The sequence below is a fragment of the Blennius ocellaris genome (assembly GCF_963422515.1).
Source record: "Blennius ocellaris genome assembly, chromosome: 21".
Lineage (NCBI taxonomy): Eukaryota > Metazoa > Chordata > Actinopteri > Blenniiformes > Blenniidae > Blennius > Blennius ocellaris.
This window is the reverse complement of record NC_137670.1, coordinates 11,921,893-11,946,209: the sequence shown is the minus strand read 5'-3', so window position 1 is coordinate 11,946,209 and position 24,317 is coordinate 11,921,893. Positions and strand designations below refer to the sequence as shown.

The following is a 24,317-nucleotide window of genomic DNA, read 5'->3' as shown; positions in this document are numbered from 1 at the left end:
CGGTAGACCGGCTCTATCTGCCTCTATCGGCTGCGCTCTCTTCTTTCGCGGATTTGAGATTCTCCTCAAATGGGAAGACAAATCGATGAGGCGCGCACGGCACTGTTGCCACGGAACCACGGGATGTGCGTGAGGTACGTTTGGTTTTCTCGCCTCATATGTGCCTACGTCGAGGAAAAACACACGGTCGGGCTGTTTTCTTTTCGCGCATTAGGGCGAGGTTGCCACATAACCGTTACAGGTGTAATGCCAATTAACCCACCAGGACCTGGGGCGACATTTTACGCGCATCCATTTCTGGCGCCTTGCGCGCTTTTTTGCTTCAGACCTGGACGCGTCTTGCGTTGCCGAAACTCACGTTTTTTTTTTTTCTCACCCGCAGATCTCGATGCATAATCAGAAAAAAAAAAAGGTTTATTAAATGACGGCATGGTACTGGCTTAATAATAGCGCGCGTATTGATCCAGTGCGTAATGGGTTAAAGCATTTTTTTCTGTGCAAAGCGTGTTTTATAAAAGGTAAATTGAGAAAAGTAATTACCGTGTTACCGGTAGTTAACACTAAGTGTGCTTATGGTGATGAGACTCAGCCCTCCGGTGTCGACAAGTAACGGGTGACTAGGAGGGGAAAGATGGAGAGGAGGTATGGCCGCAAATCGACAATCGATATTTCAACCGCATTCATTCACCCCGTCTATCAATAACTGTGATGTCGCCGCTTTTCGTCCTTTCAAAGACTTGGAGGAGAAACTACGTGGAGCCCAGAGGAGTGTGTACATTTGCAGGCAGTGTGTGTTGTGTTGTGAAATGTGCCCGACTGTTTGAATCGAGCTGTGAAGCTGTTAATTCGATAAAGCGAGGCGGTTTGAGTCATCCGCCGCAGCGCACAGGACTCTGCTGCTGCCGCCGCTCTTTGTGATGGAAACCTCCACACTGCCGCTATTTATTCATTAACAAAACTGTAGAAATAATGAAGTGAGACACAGAGGACGGTCATCGAGGTCTGAGGCAACCAATACCGCGTTTCTAAAAGTAAATATATATATATATATGCTTTGTGATATTAAGGCAGTCGCAGGTATGCCACCTTATTAAAATCTCCTGCGGCATGATGGGAGCCCGAGTGTGTGTGTGTGTGTGTGTGTGTGTGTGTGTGTGTGTGTGTGTGTGTGTGTGTGTGTGTGTGTGTGTGTGTGTGTGTGTGTGTGTGTGTGTGTGTGTGTGTGTGTGTGTGTGTGTGTGTGTGTGTGTGTGCGTGCGAGAGAGAGACAGACAGAGAGAGAGAGAGAGAGAGACCTCCACTGCATATAGTTGGTTTAGATCGCTGGGTGGGCTGCCTGGAAGTAAAAATCTCTGTATGAAAACTGGAGAGTGATAATTTGGGCTTGTTAATTGTGTAATGTGACAATATGGCGTGTGTGCGTGAGAGAGAGAGAGCGAGAGAGAGAGAGAGAGAGAGAGCAAGATACAGTTTGTGAGTGTGTTTACGTGTGTGACCATGGTTGATTGTGCCGTCTCTGTTCTCTCTGTAGGTCGCTGGCGAGAGTGATGACGCGGCATTGAGAGACACACATACCTGACTGGCACACATATACACACACAACACACATACACGCACACACTCCCATACACACACAGACACACGCCATTTTGCCCACACACACACTTTAAGTCTTGCCCTACTAAGACAATGACGAGGGGGGGTGAAATACTGCTATGACGGTATCATTTCTCTCCATTACCGGTGTGTGACACACACACACAAACACACACACGCACACACTCACACACACACACACGCTCCATGGGGAGTTGCCTGCATGGGGGATAAGGCCCTATCTAGGGCACAAAGATGGAGTTCACATCTTCTTTGTCACATATCTAACAGTCACATAAACACACACACACCTGGAAGCTCATATGTCAGAAGAACAGAACGACAGACTGAATGGAGAGAAGACTTTAGACATCTCAGAGAAGACAGAAACACCAGGCCAAGGCCAAAGATGTCGCAAGTGTGCTGAAAGGACAGAGGGAGCTGCGGTGTGACACCCTCTGCATTGGACCTGTATCATAGGAGCCCCTCACCCCCTTGAGAAGACTGCTTACCAAGAAGCAGGGCGCGGCGCCGAGAAAGGGTTCTATAAAGTGCCCTACAGTTGTCACCATGAGCTGTCGGCTAGAGGGAACACCTCAGCTCTAGCCTTTATCTCCTCCCGTGTGTGTGTGTGAGTGTGCGAGCGAGTGTGTGCATGAGTGTAATGGCGGTTTGTGTTTGGGCGGCAGCCCCTCTGCTCTTCCTGGGGCTGTGCCTGTGCAGTGTGGGGGGCCAGGCCCAAGGGGAGGTCCTGGAGTTTGGAGGTGTATCCAGTCAATGGGGGCGGTTCCCAGTGTGGAATGCCTGCTGCGAGAGCGTGCTGAGCTTCAGCCTGCGGACTCACAGCCAGGAGGGGTTGTTGCTCTACCTGGATGATGAGGGCTTCTGCGACTTCCTGGAACTGCTGCTTCTCCACGGCCACCTCCGCCTGCGCTTCTCCATATTCTGTGCTGAGCCAGCTGAGCTGCAGTCAGGCGTGGCGGTGAGCGACGGGAGGTGGCACGCGGTGCGTGTCAAGCGGGACTGGAGGAACACTTCACTGGAGGTGGACGGGAGATTGGAAGGATGGGCGGAAGTCAAGAGTAAGAGAAGAGACATGACGGTATTCAGCCACACCTACATGGGCGGGGTGACGCCAGATCTTCACTCCTCGCCGCTTCGCCTCACTGCTCCTTCTGTCCGGGAACACCCCGCCTTCCGTGGCTGGATCACGGCAGTGAGCATCAACGGCTCGCTGGTGACACTGGACAGTTCGGAGGGCGTCAAAGTAACAGCTGGCTGTGGGCCAGACCACCAGTGCCAGAATGGAGGGGTGTGCAGCATGGTCAACAACCAGGCCGTGTGCGACTGCTCCGACACCGGTTACCAAGGCAATGACTGCAGCGAAGGTAAGGCCCAAAACCATGCTGACCCATCACATATGTTTCATCCCTTATACATGCACACTTATTCCCCAACGCAGACATGTCCATACATGTACCTGTGTGGATGCATATCTCCAATTCCAAACACAAGGTCCTTCAACAGAAGTATCTACTTTCATTCACAGCTTCACAACAACCTTCAGGTGGTGCCAATATAACCTTCACAGCCAGTGCAGAACATACCAACTATGTTTAGTATTGATTTTTCCAAGCCTGCGAGTGACTCCAAGTTTTACTGTGTTTCTGCAGAGTCTGAAGTTAGCACCCCCCCCCCCCCCCCCCCCCCCCCCCCCCCCCCCCCTCCACCACCACCACCAAGAAGAGCAGTCAGTGTAGCGAATCTGGAGCTGAGAGATTGAAAAGCTGTTGGTTGCTGCTGCATTCAGACTGTCAAGCTCGAGAGCCTGAAGAATGAAAAGAAACCTAATTCATGAAACTCACTCCAAAAACATAATCCAGTTGACAAGCTTTGAGGGGCTCAGATGTTGTATTTGGCAAAACACAGTAACCATATAGATCTGTTATGGATGCGGTTGTTGGCTTGTGTTGAGAGACTTTAATTAGAACTGGGCGAAGAGGCTGGAAATCAGTGGTTGTTACATGGGTGACACCTGGCTGCCTGTGTTAATGGATTTGCATTGATTCAAGACGGCCTTCAGTGGTACCATACATAGTGTGTTGAAATGATGTGTGTACAATCTATCGCCTGCCGTTAATTTGAACTGTTCACAACCGGCCGAGATGCTGTTTGTGTCCGAGTGATTGTGCAAAGAGTTTTTTGTGTCGGTACTGTTATGAGAAAGAAACAGTGTCCTGCCAATAGTGCTCACAGAGTGACGATACTCTGCTATAAGCATGTTACGGAAAGAAACAAAAGGAAAGTACAGTTTTATATTATATTTCAAATTCTACAAGAACACCCTTTACTTAGAAAGTAACCATATCTGGAAAGGTATTTTTCTTCCAATAATCAAAGGATAGTTGATTAAATATTTGTGCTAAACATTGAGATTCTGCCTATCTACCAGTGCACCCAACTGATGCCTTAAATTTCAAATATGAAACTGAAAAGTGAGATTGTATTAAAAGTAGTGCAAAAAATAGGGTGTTTATTTCAAGTATTACCCCGATGATTGTTGTCAGTCAAAGTTTGAATCCTTTGTGTGTAAATTATCATGCAGGACACTGGTTCTCAATAGTTTATCTAAACTCGTTTTAGTTCAGATGCTTCAAACAGCCCCGATGATGAGTAAAATCAGAGCATGATAACCAATAAATATCAGCAAATCTTAAATACAAAGAAGGGCAAGCACATAAAAAAAAAAAAATATATATATATATATATATATAGTCAATGTATTCAGATTTAATGCATTTCTCACAAAACACATAACGAACAACCTGAAATTCCTTTTAAGATAGAAATCCTCCTTTCCACCTTGTTTCTCTGCAGAATATCATCGGCAAAGGCTTCTCAGGCTGCACAACATCTGCAGCCTTCAGCAAGCATGTTTTCACAAACTCACCTTCATGTTGAGGCTCACATGATCTCTCTAGGGGAAAAGGGAGCTCGCTTTCAGTTCTGCATCTTGTTCAGTGGCTCATGTCACTGTTGCGTTATGCCTGCTGATCGTGCCACACAGTGCGAATGCCAGTAAATATATTTGCAATAATGGTGATTTATGTGATTTCTATTTTGTGCAAGGTCATCCCGCTGGCCCAGATTGGAATCCTTCCAAGCCTGTTATTTTTTTCTTTCCCAGGCTGTAATTTTGACAAAGTTAGAACATATTTCAAGAATTGAGTGAAATCTTTTCCCCCCAATTAGACAATATTTTAATGACATAAATGCGAGGGATTTCCTCCACTTCCCAAACAAATTTAGTAGCTAAAAGTAAATATAGACGCTCATTTTTACCATATTTAGAAAGTTATAAAAGTAGAAATTTCCTTTTTTGTTTTCCATGAGTGCCCTAAAATGGTTAATCATGCCAACTAGGGCTTTGGTCAATACAGCCGCTGATATACAGAGTAGTGTAATGACGGACATTACAACAACGAAACAGCTGCTTAATGAACTACCTTGTTATGGCCAATACTGCAAATGTGTGTGTCCTCAGATTTGCTTCAGTTCATTCAGGGCAAATCTGTATTCTTAATCAATAGTGCCCTAAATTACTGTATGCATTTTTTGTTTTGTTTGGTTTTGTTTTCCACTGGAGATACTGCTCAGCATCGCCCCAGCGATTGATTTTCTTTTAATGACACTAATGCATCTGCCAAAAAAAAGAAAACGGCTGAGTGGCCTTGCAGCACGGCCATCGTTTGTCACCAGCCCGACCTTACACCCCACCCAGCACCACTGTCAACATCACACATCCCTTTAGCCACCCACCACATCACACCCTAGCATTTACTGGACACTGGGATGGCCTAGGTTGCCATGGAGACAGGACTAATAGGGAGGCCTCATGCCGGGAGTGCTTCTTCATCCTCGTTTATCGTCTCCTCCTCCCTGCCCCCACCTCTCATCTACCTGCAGCTCCGTCTTAGCTCATACTTACTTCAGGCATAACGTCTCACAAATCCACCATATTTACATGTTTATGATGGTGAGTGTGCCTGCATGTTTAATGCATAAGGCGCCAGGGTAATAACTAGAGTCTTTGTCAGCGCTTTTAATTTACAAAGCAGGTGGAGAAGGCGCAGTAGCTGGTGTGTTATGTTCACTAGTGCTGAAATAATTAGTCCGGCGAGAGAGAAACAATAATTTAGGTAGGGTTGCAGCAACTAGCTGCTGCAGTGGATTAGTCATTAATTAATCAGCAACTGTTTGGTTAGTTAGCCATTTTTTAAACCATGGGTGTTAATCTTTTACTGGTACTAGCATTGCAGAGTCTATGATTTGTCTTTGAGATTGATGATAGTAAACTGAATATTTCTGAGTCTTCACTGACTTCACCTGAATAAAAGATGTCACCTTGTGCATTTGTTCACTATTCAATAGGTTTTTCTGCCTCACATTTAATCTGCTTGTGTAGCAAAGGTGTCAAACATTTTCTTGTTTATGCTTGTAAAATGTAAGGATCGGCTATTATATGCAATTTATGCTGTTATAAATTTGAGTGCTTATACTGTGGGCTGTTATAAACAGTTTAAAGCCCTCACTTTCAGCGCTCTGGTAAATATTTCATTATTTTGGGGCTCACTAACAAGTTGCTCAAAACTAGGTGACAGATTGATTGATAATAAAAACAGCTGGTGTTTGTAGACCTGGTGCTTCACGCTGCATGTGGGGTGTCTGTGCGTTCAGGAGGTGACAGGTGAAGCTATGCTAGGCTCTCAGCAGTAGCCCGGTGCTGCACTGAGAGTTCAGAACGATCCCATCCAGTCTGATCCAGTCTGCTGTTTTTGCTTCTGGTTAAGGCCGAGTGAGACACACTCACGTATACCTGCACAAACACACGTAACACCAACATACAAGCGCACGGAGAAACACATTCGCGCAGTGTGCAGGCTCCACCAGCTCCATTAGTCACAGCACCGCGGAGGTTCCTAACAGCGGTGGAGCTCTACAGGCTAAATAGGAGGTGCAGACATTTTACATAAAGGCTCTCAGTAGACGCAATGCCCACCCTGCACTTCTACTTGTCGCTCAACAAGAGGCTACTTATATCTTTTAAGGGTATGTTTTATAATTCTATAGATGGACTCACATTTCACTTGTGAGTGAAGCCAAGTGTTGTGGAAGACACATGCTGGAGTCATTTCTCCTTTTGGCAGAGGAGACTGCTGTTAGTAATTGCACCGGCTGCTTGGCCGGATGTGAGCCATGATATCATTGCGTTTAGTAAATTACTATAGTGTAGAATAATATAGCAAAAAAACAACAAACAAAAAAACACCTATCGTATTGAATATTGTGACAACTTTAAAGAAATCACAGTGGAGCAATTTTTTGGTCTCGACTTTTATTGTGAGGCCAAAATGTATTAATTAGTGTCGTCTTTTTTTCCAATCACTCACTCAGTGAAATTACAATAAGTCATGAACACTGGTGGTAAAAGCAGAGTAGCTATTCTATGAAAAGGCAGTTCTTCAGAATCACTTAAAAGTATAAACCTTGGATAACAGAATACAACATCTTAAGAGTTTGTCCAATGCTTAATTCTTCTTTCACGGATCCCCGTTTTTCATTGTTGGTGAATAAACTTAGAAATAAATAGAAATGTGAGAGAAAAACCAAGCAATTGGACGTTTCTTTGAAATGTCTCTAAACCTGGTCTTGGGCATTGTTGCTCTATTTGGTGTCACAAAATCCTGTTACAGTGGAAATATCTCCAGCCTAGGCTAATTTAATATTTACTCTTTAATATCACTACCAGTGAACATACATTGCAAAGTAATAGTATGTCAAAATAAATCTCCTTTCTAGTGTGCAGACGCACTCAGAAGATCATTTAAAGGTTGTGTCTGTGAAAAATGAAGCCAGTTGCAAAGTGAGCAGGGAATAAAGACCCAGGTCAAAATCTATCTTTGAATGAAGCAAAGATTTTATGCTGATAGTCTTTCGAGGTGATGTAAAATGTGAATTATGAAACTGCAGAAGTCTCCCTGGAAATGGTTGATGGTTTTGTGTGTGTGTGTGTGTGTGTGTGTGTGTGTGTGTGTGTGTGTGTGTGTGTGTGTGTGTGTGTGTGTGTGTGTGTGTGTGTGTGTGTGTGTGTGTGTGTGTGTGTGTGTGTGTGTGTGTGTGTGTGTGTGTGTGTGTGTGTGTGTGTGTGTGTGTGTGTGTGTGTGTGTGTGTGTGTGTGTGTGTGGAGTCCAGGATGTACTTTGTAAGAAAAAGGCAGTGTCAAGTATAAAGGTTTATCTCATATGTGGTACCTCGAAATAATTGTGTTATTTTGAACCCCGCTACCTCACTGCACGATAAAGCTTTGAGATAAAATTATAACCCTCTGAAAATTAGAAATAAATTCAGTCATGAATCTTTAATACTGAATGAATATGCCCTGCAAGAGGAGAAAAAAAGGGATCTGTTAGGACTGTGTTTGAAGCCAGAAATAAGCAATTTGGTGGTGGCAGTGTTAATTTCATCTCACGTTTACAATTAAAAAATGACTTCAAGGCTTCCTAATGACTGCAGTTTTATTCCTCCTCATATTTATGCAGATATGTGACAAGCTGAGAAACATTTGCACAGCAATATTGCATTGTTATTTACTGGAGATTTTTTTTTTTTTCTTTCCCACTTGAAAGATTGTAGTAAGTCACATATGTTATGCGAGCATGACGAAGAAATATCTCCACCTGTCAGTTGTGGAGAAACATAATTAATGTAGTATGTAAAGACAGTTCAAGCAGGTCTATGCAAAAACAGTAATTACTGCCTGAGCCATTTTACCCCCCAGTGAAGGCAGAGTGCACTCGGCTTGTTAGGCCTGGCCTGGCTTCCATTGTCCTTGAGGGCAAATCGCTGTTAGCATGCTAATAGCTCCACCTGTTTCTGTCATGCTACTAGCACAAGGGCAGAGGCAGAGGAACCCTCAAATGAGCACACAGCTCGATTACACGCTCTAACACACACACACACACACACACACACACACACACACACACACACGCACACGCACACGCACACGCACACGCACACGCACACACACTCACACACACACAAACACACTTTCATATATACACAAACACACACAATCACAGACACTCTTTCCCAGTATTGGATCATGCATGCCCCTCGTCTTCCTGCACTGCTAATTCATCCCTACATGTTTACCCTGCTATTCCAAATCATTATTACTGCCATACTCAACGTTGGTGTGTGTGTGTGTCTGTGCGTGCGAGCGTGCGTGCGTGCGTGCGTGCGTGCGTGCGCGAAAGACAGAAGGAGAGAGAAGCAGCAATTGCGGGAGTGGATTTGTGTGTATGTGTTTGTTGCATGCTATTTGTCGGGGGGCTCTGGGGAGATGAAGCGGCTTCAAGGTAAGTTCTGGGGTGAACGGCTCTTGAATCCAAATCTACAGGTAGGAATGTGTATGTACCCTCCACCCTTAACCCCACCCTCTGTCCCTACAAGAGCGGGCGGGTATGTGTTTGTGGGTGTGTAGGTACATTGTACCTGAACACACGAGAAGCTGTAAACAGACATGTGTGCATATGTATAAACATTTCTCTACGTATAGACTCAGTTTTGGCTACCAGTGCAGCATGGTATCCATTGTTGCGTTTGCGTGGACTTTGCATGCTTGTTACCACGGTAACCCTGGACAGGTGTGCATGTACAGTAAGTAGCGATGGTAACCCAAAGGGCTGAGCATGCATGTTAATGAATGTCTGTCTCTCTCTCTCCTCGCCCGGCCGCAACACCCTTCCAGAGCACAGCTACACTCCAGGTAGGTCGTACTATCTATTTAGTGTCTCTTCCTGCTCTTTGTTCTAATACAGCTTTCCTTATTATTTTTATTTATTCCTTCTTTTAATCAATTAGTTTTACGTACTTTAATTTCTTAGCCTTATCATCATTGTACTCTCGCCACTCTATCCCTCAGTCTTTCGTCTTTTCATGACTTTCTTGTTCTTCTTGGTTACTCATTGCCCCTCCTGCTGTGCAGATGCAGAAGCACTAGGCAGCCAGTTTACAAGGTAGCAATTGTAAATATATAATGCTGGTCTTTGTGGGTATGTGAGGGTTGGTTGCTGACATCTGGTAAGTACTACATCCCATGTGCAATCCCATCTGAAGTGGCGCTTGCCTCAAGGTTACACAGACTTAGACACACAAACACAGTAGTGTATGTGACCTAGTTTTTTGGTCGTGTGCGAACGTCTCTGTGCGTACCTGTTTGTGCGTAGGATGGGTGCCTAGGATAAGTAAGTGTCTTCGATGCATTTTTTTTTTCCAAAGACATTTTGTATAATTTAGATGACTCACGCACAGAAATACACACCAAAACAGATAACTCTAACCACCAGCATGCCACCGACAAACACCCGCTGTACTGCAAAAAACACATAAGTGCACATACACATGCACACATATTTCACACCCCATGATCCTTTCCTATGCTGACTGTGCTCTTGTCTTCCTTTAAGGTCTGGCACACCTGATGATTGGCGACCAAGGTATGGCATCCTCTTACCTCAATTCCTGTTGTCCTCTGCTATACCATCATCCCACCCACCCCTATACCTCCTCACTTTCCCACTCTCAAAACTCCTTGTATCCCTCCCCACCTCATTACCACCTGGCACGGGAGGAAGTTGTCTCTAGGCACTGAACAAAGGTCAGTTTTCTTCTCTGTAATTGAGACGTTAAAACAGTCCCATTTGGTCTCATTAGATGAATTCAGTTTTTACTTAAACTGAAACAGACGGCTTTAAGTGGAAATATGAAACATGGCTTCAGAGAGTATTTTAGGTTTGATTTCTGAGGACAGTGATGAACCTGAGAGCAACTTCTGCTGGGAACTAATGTTCAGTCATGGCTGCTAATGTGGGAAGCAGTAATGGGCGGGGGTAGATGGCTGCTGCGCCTTGGCACTTCGCTGGGTTAGACTTGGCAGGGCTCCACGTCATGGGAGTGGAGCTGAGGGCCGACTGACCGACTGACACCACGGATGGTTTGGATTGGTCTTTACTCTTCCACGTCATCTCATTTTCTCTCATCTGTATGTGTGAGTTGGATTCAGAAGGGTGTGTGCGTGTGTGTGTGCTTGCGTGCGTGCGTGCGTGCGTGTGCGTGTTTGACTCAATGACTGTGGCAGTTTTCACAGCGACGTACTTCCACACTACATGGCTTTTCATCAGCTTCCAGCATGCCTCACTTTGCTGTAGCTGGCGCTCACATGGGCTCCTGTTCATATGTTGGCGGCCGCATGTGATTCTGAACAGAATTTCCTGCAGTGTATGAAAGCATTGCTGTTACAGCTCAACGCCCCCCAAGTTGCTCGTTGTTATTGATGACAGCCCAAAAAACAAGTATCACTGGTGTGCTTTTTGAAAACTGTTCACTGATTACCAAAACTCACAGTCCCGCCTCTCTCTTCTCACCTTCTCTCTCCTTTTTCCTTCTTTGCACCTGCCCTCTGTCTTTCACTGTTGGGACTCCACCCTCTGTGATTTTAGGAAAGCTCAGAGGTACTCCCACTAATTTCTTTCACACGGCTAACGGACTGTTCTATACGGTTTGAAAGTCGAACGTATCGAAAGATTCCTGTATGAACCATTACGCAGGCTTTAAGCGGAAACGTTTAGCTTCGAATCCTCATTTACGGTTGCCATTTCATTTTTCTGGAAAGGTAAGCTTTTGATGCATGTGTGTGCGAGTGTGCTCAGACTCAAACGTGCATGCACGAATGAATAAAAGCTCCAGCCTACCGTGCTTTTGACAATCTGAAGGTAGGTGCTGCTCAATTGGTTGGCTCTGCATGACGCTGATGAATACACTGATTGGCCCACATGAAGACAGGCCTGACCGTGACGGGCTGATCTGCGTCTATTGTGCTCTTTGATTGGATAAGAGAAGACATGATGACGGCTGTCTCCCATTGTGACAGGGCCGTCGTATATTCGGTGAAATGTGCTATTTAATGAAATGTTCATCGAGGCTGGTGGATAGAAATATCTTGAAGAGAACACAAACGATGCCTCCAACCATCTATCATGTGAAATGTCTATTATGACAAGTATATTTCTATCCAAGCGTTCGACTATGTCTTGATTGTTAAATAAACTCCTATTGCGGAAGTACCTGCCTTAAAACGTCTGCCATGAATCATCCAGGTGGCAGTGAAAATGTAATTGCTTCATTTGGCTTGTGCTTGGCATTTTAAATCACCTACTTTAGGACCGACACGTATTAACATATGTTCCCGGCATTATTACACAATGTATTTAGTGTGTTTGTGTATAGTGGATGCCCTCACTATTAGGAATGTTTGGATTGTGATAGGCTGAAAGTGGAACGATTCCTTTTATTTCTTCTTCAAAATCTTTGAAGTCTTTTTCAGAAAGTGTACACATGAAAAAAAAGGCTGTGTGTACGCGCGCGCGTGTTTGTGTGAGTGTGTTTTTGCTCTGCATACTGAGATGTAAAGGCTGTCAAATGGTGCAGACGAAGCCTAGCTTAGGTTAGCTCAGCGTAAAGAGGCTTTTTGAGGAGACCGCGAAGCTGAAATGAGTTTCTTTGAGGGGGTGGATCGGGTGTGGGGAGGGGTGTCTTCGAAAGATATATGGCGCGTGTGTATGTGCGTGCGTGTGCGTGTGCGTGTGTGCGTGCGTGTGCATGTGCATGTGTATGTGAGTGTGTGGGCTGGAGAAATTGAGAAAAAGAGACTGTGCCTGTGAGAGAGGAGCTAAAGGAATGAATGATAGAGGGAGTGCAGAGGGAAAGAGGAAGCGAGGGAGAGATAAAGTGAGTCGTCTTCTCTCCTGTGATGTAGAGCAACTGCCTGTATCTGCAAAGGGACAGCGGTGCTCCCGTCTGCCCTCCCAGCCCAGTCGCTCTCCAAGGGACATCAGCCCTGATGGGGAGCTCTGGACCTTTCCCCTCCTCCATAAAGCACGGTTATCATTCTCCCTGGAAATGATACCCACAGATCACTAATCACTTTGAGTGGGTGAAAATGCACGAATTGTGGAAGGAAGAAAGAAAAGAACGAGCCAAATTGGATTTTCATAAGTATCGAGCAGCCAAAGGAAGAGGGGGGAAATGGATTTTTTTTTAAGTATTGAGCAGCAATAATCTGAACTGAAAATGTGCTTAAAGCCAAGTAGCAGATTTTGCCCTTTTCTCTTCTCTGTGTCTGGCCAAGAATAGACTGTGGAGGGTTCTGGGAGAATGAGTGATTGCAGATTCTGAATAGGTTTGAGGAGCGGCTCTTGGAAGTAATTGGCAGCTGTGCTTGTTTATGATATTTATATGTTCTTTTGGCTCCAAGGCAGGTTGTCCAGTTAATAACGGTTGTTTGTCTGCATGTCCAAGTGTGCTCGATATCAATCCGGCAATCTATGCAACACAGACAAGTGGTCAACCTCGCTTGAAGTGACCTTTAAAGACGTGCGTACGTGAACGGACGGACAAACAGACGCACACTCACACACAATAACCTTTAGAGAGTGCCCGCTGAGTAGGTGAGCGAGTGTGTGTTCAGTGTAAATATGCATGAGTAAGGCTGCCTGCACATATTCTTCACGGTCAGTGGATGAAGCAGGAGCGGGAGCGAGGTGTGTGTGTGTGTGTGTGTGTGCATATCTGTATGTTAGTGTGTAATCTTGTGTGAGCGCATGAGTGCCTGTTCAGGGGAGGTGGATTGTGAGTCATCAGTTGTGACTCATAAAAGCGTCGGCAATCAAAGCGGCTCATTTTAACACATTGTCTTATGGCAAAAAACACACAGATGGACGCACACTCTGCTCAGGCACCGCGCGCGCACACTTTCTCAAAATTGTCTCCTCAGTTTCTGTCCCTCCAACCCCCTCTTTTTTCTTTCCTCAACATACACATGCTTGTGCTTTTCTGACAAACACAAACACACACACATATTCACACACACACAACACAGCGGATGAGCGCCGTGCTGACTCCACCATATGTGGGGTTGGGAGTGGCAGCAGACGCCAAGACAAGAGGAACCAGTCAGTACCAGCAAAGTACAGCATGTCTCCTACCTCTTACTCATCACCATCTTACAGTCCTAATAATAAATCACACAGGGCCGGATTATATTTTTAATGAAGTACAAGCCCACTGACACGAGGTTTTAAAACATATTTTGTCATTTCAATTATGTATAAATTCTCAATTTTTCATCGCACTAGTTTTAGGTGGTGGTCCTCAAACGTATCATTGCTTGTCATAAAATTAATCATCAATGTTAATAATAACAACAAGTGTTTCCAGATTCTTGAATATAAAGACTTCCATTGTTTTCTGAATTAGGCTTATTTAGCAATCTTTGTTTGTTGGGAGTCATCAATCAATTATTAATGTATTAAGGAAATTAAAGAAATTGTGATTTTCACATTTATATTATTATACTGTCATGTTTGACAAAGAAAAACATTCAATCTTTAAATATATGTGAGCCAACCAAATGTTTAATTAAAAAAAATCAATATTATACTTTGAAATTAATGATATTATCTTAGCAGGACTCGTGACAATGAAGAGTAGGAATAGTTTATAGTTTAACCATTATGTGCCACTATGCATATAGTTTGAGTTTAACTTGTTGTTATAGATTAAGCCTGAGGATTAAACACATTGAAAGAATCAGATTGCCCTTCAGTGAACAATGTTACAGTTAGAAGTTTCTGCACACAGGTATAGTGAAGCTGTTCCTGCTTTTTTTTTTTTAACACAACAGAATTATTCACCATTTAATTAATGTAAACATCTTGTCCAAATGTTTATCTACAAGTGAAATTGTTGTTTATAATTGTATGTAACTTTTGTCATTTACTGCAAAGGTCGTGAAAGTATTCACATTATTTACTTAAGTTTTATTGATACTCTTGAGGGGTGAGATGAATTCAGAAAAAAAACATTTTGATATAATTATATTAATATATTTTACAATTGTATATCTGAAAAATAAAAGGTTATTCTTATTGAGTTAAAGTAAAAAAAAAAAAAAGTCTGTATGAACGTGTAAAAGCCTTATTGATACACAATATGCGTCCACTTGTAGTTTTTTTTCCCATTACATTTGTCAGTACTGATGCACCAGCTTAATCACTGACAATCACACAGATCATGATTCCGCTTGTGTCACAGTATTGAGTCAGAAATTACATTATGTCCTGAAGAAAACTGCTCATAAGCTACTGTACTTTTACTTGGTGTATATAAGACTATGAATTACATGGAAAACATTTATTGAAGAAACCTGATAACTCAAAGTTGTCCGCGTCTGCAGCTTCACTGTTAATAACTGTTAACCTCGGCTGATTTTATCCTCAGTGAGTCCGAATCAAGATTTAAACAGGAAATTAGATAGTTTGACAGTAAAAGCTTTTGTGTGCAAATGTAGGAAGTAAAGGGGAGAAATCAATAAGCAACAGATATGTGAAAAATTTAATTAGTAGAGTAAAAATATAAAAACTTTGCTCCTCCTCACTTCTGGTATACTGTGATATAGACTTGTCAATGAACGATGCTCGTCAGACGGACATAAGCCTCTGTTGTGGCAATGCTTCCATAATTTAGCAAGACGGGCAAGTGAGCAGCGCCCAACTCGAGGTGAGAGTGAAAGCGATGCTTGGTGTTAAGAGGCAAGTGTCGAGTGATTGGCTGCCTGCCTTACTGACTGGCATGAATTTGGCTCCTGATGGCCACATCTCGAGCTGTGAAAAAAAACTGTGAGAACCAAGTTGTGCCCCCTTTGGCCATCAACAGTGGTAAAGAAAACCAAAGTTCTTGCGGCAAGATGTACAATTTTCCTCGAAATACCCCGTCTTTGCTAATGGCACTAATTCTGCCAGGAATCTCCGGTGCGAACAGCTATTATATTATTGTACTACAACACTCATTAATGCTGAACACCCATGCACTTCTTGTAATGAAAGTCACAACGCCACATACTCTGGGCCCACCACATTATCACAAAGATGCACAGATATCGAAATCAACATGGGAAATGCTCGGCAATCCCACCGGTAAACGTATACTTTCACTGGTAATTGTATACAATTAGCGTCCCGTTAGCAATTGTGCGCATTAACATTTTTCGAAGACTCGGCGCAACGCTAATAGGCAACACACAAAGCTGACGCACTCTGTAATCGCCTAAAAATAAAGACATCAAACGGACTCCCCATTTGCAGAGGATGAAGGGGAAAGATAGAGCGGAGGCTGGCTGTGAGTGCGTGAGGGAGGGCGGGAGGAGGGGGTGGGGTGGGGTGGGGGGGGGGGCGGAATTGGTTAAAGGAGTGTAGAAAAGTGATGGTGAGGAAAGATAGAAACGCACTCAGAAAGTGGGAAAAGAGAGGTGGAAGGAGAAGGTCGGAGACGCGCGGGGAGACGGGAGGGGAGATAACGCTGCAGCGTTTCTCAGCGGGAGCGCCGCATCTCTCCTTGGGCTCCCCGACTTGACAGTCTCGCATCAGCCAGAACGCTATTCATCAGCGATGCAGATACCTCAAAACACACCGACGCAAACTCACACAATTATACACACGGGGACACTCCCTTATGCGGAGGAGATAGAGATTTTTTTTTTTTTTCAAACGGCCTATTTGAAGCTGGGGTTTGTCTCTCACCTGTTCTAGCAGTTTCCATTGTGTCTGGGTAGCTGCTGAGAACTATTGGCTATTCACTCCAGTGCCCCATCTGGCATTTGAAGTTCATTTCTTTTCTGTTTGCCAAAACAAGAACAAGTACATGAACAAGCTCAACGCACTGACAGGAATTGTTTACGCACACACACACACACACACACACACACACACACACACACACACACACACACACACACACACACACACACACACACACACACACACACACACACACACACACAAAACACTACTACTTGTGGTACTGGTGTACTGCAACTTGGACAATCGAAAAAGCTGCAGCAGTCATTAAAAACTCATTCTATATCACCTTCATGAAAAGAGACCCTGTTTTGCTCACAATGAGCCTGCATATTCACATCTGCACAGTGCGTGCAAAACTACACGCTTGCAAATCAGAGTACTGTCTGTTTGGGTATTTTACTTGCACAAATACATTTCTCCATTCTGCGTGAGTTTCGCCGATCGGTGCCATGATGTGTGAACGTGTGTTTGCGTGCCTGTGTGTGTCTAAAAGGGATGAAACTGACTCTGATCTTATCCAGCTTAAGACAAATACACTGTTCTGCCTGAAGACATTGTCATGGAAACAAGCCGGTTTCCCTGGGTACCCGAGAGAAGGCCAAATTCAAGCATCACGGAGAGAGAGAGAGAGAGAGATGGGTACAGATAAAAGGAACAAAAAGGGACATGAAATAAAAGATTGGACCTAATGGCAGGAAATGTGCTGCACATTGTTTTTTTCTTGCCATAAAATCCAAAGGGAAGGATAATATAACGTATTATTTGGTTACACTCTATTTGTGTCTCGAGGAAATTCACTTTAAAATTCACTTAAAAGATCCAATCTGCTCAAAAACTGTTTTACCTTTAGCATCATGCCTGTTTGCCAAGTGAATGTCATCCCATGTCTGTTTCTTAGTAGTTTAAATTTAATTTGGGGGCTACATTTGACTTAAACAAACTGTGATGGGCACTTTTCAATGCCGTTGTTTTTGAATTGCTGACCTAATGGGCTAAACTAATGCAGGTAGAACATGCAGGCAATTTTGCAGATATAGTTATAATTTAAAAAAACACAATTACTATTTATTTAACTGGCTATGTTATATGCTCTCCCATGTAACGAGAACAGCCAAATAGACAATGTGCATGTTTTCCATTATACATTCAGCTGACAAATGGAATGATCCAAGCTTAAGATTACTATGAAGGTTTGATCTCATTAATTGAAAAAAAAAAAAAAAAAAACCCAGGCTTTTAAAGGCACATAAAAGAAGGAAAAAGGTCTGTCACAGCTTCCCGAAGTCCCGAAATGGGATCTTATTGACAAAATAGTTTCCAAATCATTAGAATGTTTCTGAACGCTTAGTTTGGAGTTCAGACATTTGTATGTGTGTTAGTGTCACCATTGTCAAGTTGTACGTCTCACTTTGGGAAGAAATACCCTCAATTTAACAACAACAACAACAAAAAAGAAATAAGAGTTGAGCGCTGCAGACGACCAATCTGTCGCCTGTGTCCTGACAGTAATATCCTCCTCTACAGCATTGCTCCCTGGGCTGTGATGTGATAGCCCGGTGCTGTACATCACTGCACGGACACGGAAGCAGCAGCCACAGTCTTCAGTGAACTTGGCCGTATGAGTTTTCACACTTTGACTGAATGTAGAAAACTATGCATTCGTTAGCACACATTTCCATACATATCCAATGCCAGTCATCTATCTGTCTACAGTAAGAGTGTGCAGTTAATCCACCTGTCTGTTATTAAGGAGGGATGCCTCCAAGCAGGGTGTTTAAGTTTTACGCCTCCGTGTGCGTGTGCGTGTGCGTGTGCGTGCGTGCGTGTGTGTGTGTGTGTGTGTGGACAGTCTGAGAGGAGCTGATAGCAGAACTGCATGGTGGGCTAAAAACGAGGTGCGGGGGAATTGCAGTGTGCTATCTCCAGAATGACAGGGCTGCCATGATTGAGGCTTGCTACACTAGGATTTAGATACACCAGCATTTTTTCCCTTTTTCGTTTTCTCGAGCCATCCATCCATCCATCCCTCATTTCTCTGCCACTCCCTTTCCTTGTCTCGTCTTTCTACCCTTCTCCCTCGTTCCCTCTTCTCTTCCATTTTGTGCTCCTCATCTCAATGAGTCTCTCCATCGCCTCGTTTTTATTCCTCCTGCTTTCAAATCCCCCGCATGCTTATTTCCCTTTCCTCTGCCCTGCTTCTTTTCACCCTGCTCCCTCTATCAGGTGCTGTATAATGTAGGCTCCCCTGTGATGCTCCCAGCCTCCATCCGCCATTTTGATTCAGTACAGCTGTCCATGATAATGTACTGTTCACTCAATCACTCTTTTTCTCTCTCACCCTCCTTCTCCATCGCTCTTCCTGTATCTCTCTCTCTCTCCCCCCCCGAAACACACATGCACAAACACATTCATATTTGCGGTAGCCCCTGCCACACAGGGTTGCCATGGAAACGACAAATTAGTGAGTGAAATGTTAAGGAGGAGACTCACGAGACGACACACACACACACACACACACACACACACACACACACACACACACACACACACACACACACACACACACACACATACACACACACACACACACACACACACACACACACACACACACACACACACACACACACACACACACACACACAACATCCATGTGATGAAGGTTTGATCATCAAAACACTGGTATTACTTGAAGATGATGCCTGAAGCTGCAACTATCACATCAGTTACCCAACCTCAACCCCCCCCCCCCCCCAACTCTCTCTCTCTATCTCTACCTCCCCACAGACTGCTTTATTCATTAGAGTGGTAGTTTAATGATGGTCTCCAAGGTCTAATGCCAATCACCTTGCATCTTTACATTCATGTTCCCACTTCTCCCGCAGCCTTCTTTTTCCATTTCTCCCTTCATCTTTCTCTCTCTAAGCCCCATGCATGTTTTTCTTGGTAATTTCATTCCCACATTTCTCCCCTCATTCTCTTTCTTTCTCCCTGCCCTCTTGGTATCCTCATCTTATTTGTTTGCTTTCTTTATTGTTTTTTTTTTCCATCTGTAACTTAATAAACATGCAGTCTCCACAAGATCAAGATCAGTTTTCTTTTTTCTTTTTTCATTGGGAAGCACAAACATCAGAGACATCTGATTACATTTTTTCCCCATAAAAAGTAACAATTCAATCTCATCATACTTTTTTTTTTTTTTACCAGCCACACAATGGTGTAGTGGCTCTTGCTCTGGCCTCCCTGGATTGAGTCTGGTTTGGGTGTATTGTCTGTATGGAGTTTGCATGTTGTCCCTGTGAGTGCACTGGTTTTGATTGAGTACTTTGGTTTCTTACCACAGTCCAAATAATAAACACGCCCATTGGTGTGATTGGGTTTGACTCACCATGTGATGGACATGGTAAACTGTCTCATGATGACCCTTCCTTTGCACCCAGTGAGCAAGAATCGGTTCCTCTTTGACACTCAGGTGGACAAAGCAGCAAATAAGAGGGAGAGGTATACTTTTTACCATAAATTTAAACAAAAAAAAAGTATTTGGTAGTTTTTTCAATTGAGCGTTTTATAAGTTATTCAAACATCTTTACAATTTGTGGCAATGCCTCACACACAAATGGATTGGATATGTTCAATAGATATTGTACTAATAAAATCCACTTGCATGATTATTAATTGCATTTAACAATTAAAAAATTCTTTATTTATTTAATTACCGGTAAGTTGATTGGCTGATTATTCTCATTCGGATGATTCATCGTTTACTTTCAAGATGACAAATAAACACCAAACTTTGGTCACACAACTCAATAGTTGAAAACAAGATTCCTTGTCGCGACCTAAAACCGCCAATCCCGTGCAAGATGAAAAAAAAAAAGCTGTAGATCTTCATATTATGTGAAAAGAAAGTGTGAAAAATCGAATGAATATGAAGTGAGTTTCATTTCATCTTGAGATCACTCACTTCAGTTGAAACTATCTTCATACCTGAGGATATACGACAGGATGACTTAAAGCACAGGCAGATAAAGCTTTTAACTCACGAACATCTGGAGAAATGTCTTTTTCCTCTCTTTTAATCATTAAACCCAATTTATTCAGGTAGTGTCAAAGAGCAAAAAAAAAACATCTGCAGTCACACCTCATGGCACGGAAAAAGCATTTTCACAGCTAAAGAAATTCACTGATTCCACACGTGCTGTAGTAGTTAAAATTACAGTATTAAAATTACCCCAAGGAGAGTGAATATTTGAGAAATTGCCATTAGTTTCGAGTGTTTATTTTCCCCTCCTTTACTTTATTTCTTCACTCCTGGGCTCCGTTGCTTTGATCGACAGGGCTTTCCACAGGATGAAGTGTGACATGTGGTGTGTATGTCAGTGTCTGTCTCGCTGTTTACTCTGAGCTAATACTGACTCACTCCATTAATCTGAGCTACAACAGATCCACTCCAACCTGCCCACTTGAGAGCGCCCGCGTGTTTTAGGTGTGTCCGCGCAGCGGACACATGCATGGACAACACATGGTCCTCTTTGTGTTTGCGTCACCCGGTATCCATTTTCCTGTCTGATTTGTGTGCCTGCATGCCGTGTGTGTATGTGTGTGTGTGTGTGTGTGCGTGGACGGGTGTGTGTGTGGGGGGGATTTTGTGTGTATGATGTAATAGAACAAGGAGTGAGTGTTTGCGGGCCAGGGCTTCCAGATCAATGCAGAGATGCTTTATGTGCTCCTGTCTGGTCTAATGACGTGTCTGTAAATTAGCAAGAGAATGGTGGAGCACCACACTGAAACCTAATGGCACCTCTGTAAATTACCGCTAGAATGCTGCTGGACGGCTGCCTGTGTTCTCATTGTGAGCAACCCCCCCCACACTCTCTTTTTCCCCGCTCCACCACCTCATCTGCATTTGTTTGTGTGTGTGTCAGTGAGTATGTGTGATTGTATTAACATTTGTGGCCGTTCTTTCCGTGTATGTGTGGAGCTTTCTGTGTGCGTCTCCCTCCTCCTTGCTTTCGCTCCTCTCAGTAAAGACTAGCCCGAGGCCCTGAGTTGGTAATAGCTTTTCTGACAGCAATACACCAATATTTACAGAGACCAGCACCCACCCACACCCCAACACTTTTCATGCACACAAACAAAAAGCATATAGTTGTCCATGCACGCTTACAATTTTAGATGCCTGAAGTTACACGCACATTTTTTTATTTTATTTTTTTGAGGCATGCATACACACATACACACACACAGATGCACAGACCCTTGCTTAATTAACATGCTGGGAGAAAAGGAATCACACACTAGGGGGAACTCACACACATGCTGGCAAACAACATGTTGTTTCTCACTCATATATTGGCATTCACACTTTATTTTTTTTCCATGCAGCAGAGGCAAAGAAAGACAATTTGCCACAATTGCTCTTTGAATTGTGCTAAATTCTCACTTTTTCCTCGTCATTATTCTCTCCATGTTATAGAAACTGAAGTGTTGCCGATTCCATTTCAACACTCCTTACTCTGCCTTCCACCACCTTAATAACCTATTACACTTCAGTCTATTCATTATGTGGCAATCTTTCCTCCACCCTCTCCTCTCCAGCGGTTTCACACAAAGTGTCGTTCTTGCTCCAGCTTCACCTAGTGTGCATTAAATTCCCCCCTCAGCTCCTCCTTGTTATTGTGCACGACAAGATGGTGGTTATGCCAGCGGCTCTGCGGAGCAGCGAAAAAGAGGCCAACGAGATGTGCAGCGAGAGAACGGGAGGTGTGAGAGCTATAGGCATGGTGGTGAGGAGAACACTACAGCCGATGCAGAGGAAGGGTGATGTTTCGGTGAGGTTGAGGGGGTGGGGGGGGGGGTGAGAGGAGACAGATAATGTTGCCCCTGCTTTCCCATGCCAATGTGGTAGTATGATCGTTTTTGCACGCAGATGTGTGTGTAGGTGTGCATATTTGGTCCTTTGCTGGCGCGCGTCTATGGATGTGCATTGGTGTGTGAGTAGGTGTGAGAGTGCAGATAAGTGAGTGTGAGCTTAAGGATGATGGATTGCAAAACCTTGGTCTAGTGTCCTTGGGGGTCACTCAGGGTGTGCAAGGTAAGTTGCTATTGGCTGCCTGCCTGTTACTTGGAATTCTAATTGGCCACTCCTGCCCGCTTTGGCTGCCGCGATGCTTGCAGGCTGCTGTTCTCCATCTTCATCATCAGTTTTTGCCATCCTCCTCCTCCTCCTCCTCCTCCAAACCTTTCTAACCTCTACTGCCACCGCGTACGCATACGCAGACACGCGCGTACTGGCAATTAACGAACATCATGAAATGAACCATGTTGTCAAACAAGACCACATCACTTCAGACTGCCAGCACAGCTGTTCTCTCCAAAGAGAGGATGGCAGGTTTCATAACGTATTTGAAACGCTCCAGACTCACGACTGTCTCTCTCTCACATCCACAGTGTTTAATCTCTAACCCACATGACTGATCAAAGCTTGTTTACACACCACTCCATGGTACGATTAGAGGTATGGAAGGAAGTGTTTCTTCCAAGTACTGGCATCAGTGAGGCTTTGCTTGACAATAACAAAATTTCCAGCATCCTAAACAATATGTTTTGTACTGCACATCCGAATCAAATTTAACCAGACCCAGCTGAGCTTTTGTTTTACTCGGCCGGCTCTGATGAACACCCACCATTTTATCATCTTTGAGCATTTTGTGAAAAGCAGTGTGGGAAGAGCAAACATTGCTTGGATATTGTGCTAATCACTGTGATAAGGCTTAACATCAGTTTAACGGTGCCACACTTCTTTGTCCTCCCTCTCTATTCCCTCCTCTTCTTCCTCGTAAACCTCTCCCTTCACCCTCTCAGCTCGCGAGGAGTACGTCGCCACCTTCAAGGGCTCCGAGTACTTCTGCTACGACTTGTCGCCCAACCCCATCCAGTCGAGCAGTGATGAAATCACGCTTTCCTTCAAGACGCTGCAGCGCAACGGCCTGATGCTGCACACCGGCAAGTCAGCCGACTACGTCAACCTGGCACTCAAGAACGGTGCGGTGTCGCTCGTCATCAACCTCGGCTCCGGGGCCTTCGAGGCCTTGGTGGAGCCAGTCAACGGCAAGTTCAACGACAACGCCTGGCATGACGTCAAGGTCACCCGCAACCTGAGACAGGTAACCAGATAACAGGGGGTGAAGGTGCGAGCGGCGGAGCCGAGGGGAGAATTAGTTTATGATATTGAAAAACTGATCATAGGAAGGGGTATAAAACACATACTGTATGCCCGCAACTAATAGAAGGTTTAGACATGAAATGGATTTACCCGCATTTTAGATATGCTGTCAAGTAATTTAGGAAAAAATGTGTCATTTGTCTCATATGTAAAGACAAAAGCTTGTATCTATTTTATGTCATTTTGCACATGATTAACGAGAAGTGAACCTCTTAGAGTTTGAAACTGAATGAGATATTTCTGCATATTTCCAAGCATCCTTACTTTCTTTCAGTCACTGATGTATGTCTCTTTTTGTACTTCATGCCACTGTTTCTCCAACGGAGAGCCAGGGGCAAAAGAAACAATGGAAACTTAGCAAAAGCCGAGTGACGACGCTGAATGATTCATTTGTTTATTTGATAAATAATTGACGGATTAGTCATCTGAACTTGTTTGTGAGTTGCAGGATCCATTTTGCTTCCTTGTCAAATAGTGTCAGTGTGTGTTTGAACCACAGTCACTGCTGCAGATGATCCTGGGCCAGCTGAAAGGACTTAGGTCCGCAGCGAGACAGTAATCAATGTAGAAGCTACGGTCAGTGGTCTGTTGTCCAACTGCAGTGATGCTGTGGTAGTGAGAAAATCCCTGAGGTTTTGGTCTTAGTTTACAGTGGGTTAACCACCAGACCAGCACTGCCCACAGCTCTAGGTGAGTGCTTTTTCAATTGTGTGTGTGTGTGTGTGTGTGTGTGTGTG

General features: G+C 44.0%; 1 protein-coding gene across 5 annotated transcripts in view; it reads left to right on the top strand.

Annotated features, from left to right (window-relative positions):
- Positions 1–2,251: 2,251 nt before the first annotated feature.
- nrxn1a (neurexin 1a) overlaps positions 2,252–24,317 on the top strand; it is a gene marked incomplete at both ends in the record, with an annotated part of 59,943 nt that continues 37,877 nt past the window's right edge. For 4 of the 5 annotated variants that reach the window (XM_080517680.1, XM_080517681.1, XM_080517677.1 and 1 more), the window contains 4 exons: positions 2,252–2,984; positions 9,410–9,427; positions 10,128–10,157; positions 23,220–23,521. In XM_080517680.1, coding sequence (XP_080373806.1) covers positions 2,252–2,984; positions 9,410–9,427; positions 10,128–10,157; positions 23,220–23,521 — 1,083 coding nt within the window. Of the gene's footprint in view, positions 2,985–9,409; positions 9,428–10,127; positions 10,158–11,159; positions 11,172–23,219; positions 23,522–24,317 lie in introns of all 5 variants that reach the window. The other variant, XM_080517679.1, reaches the window with a different exon arrangement.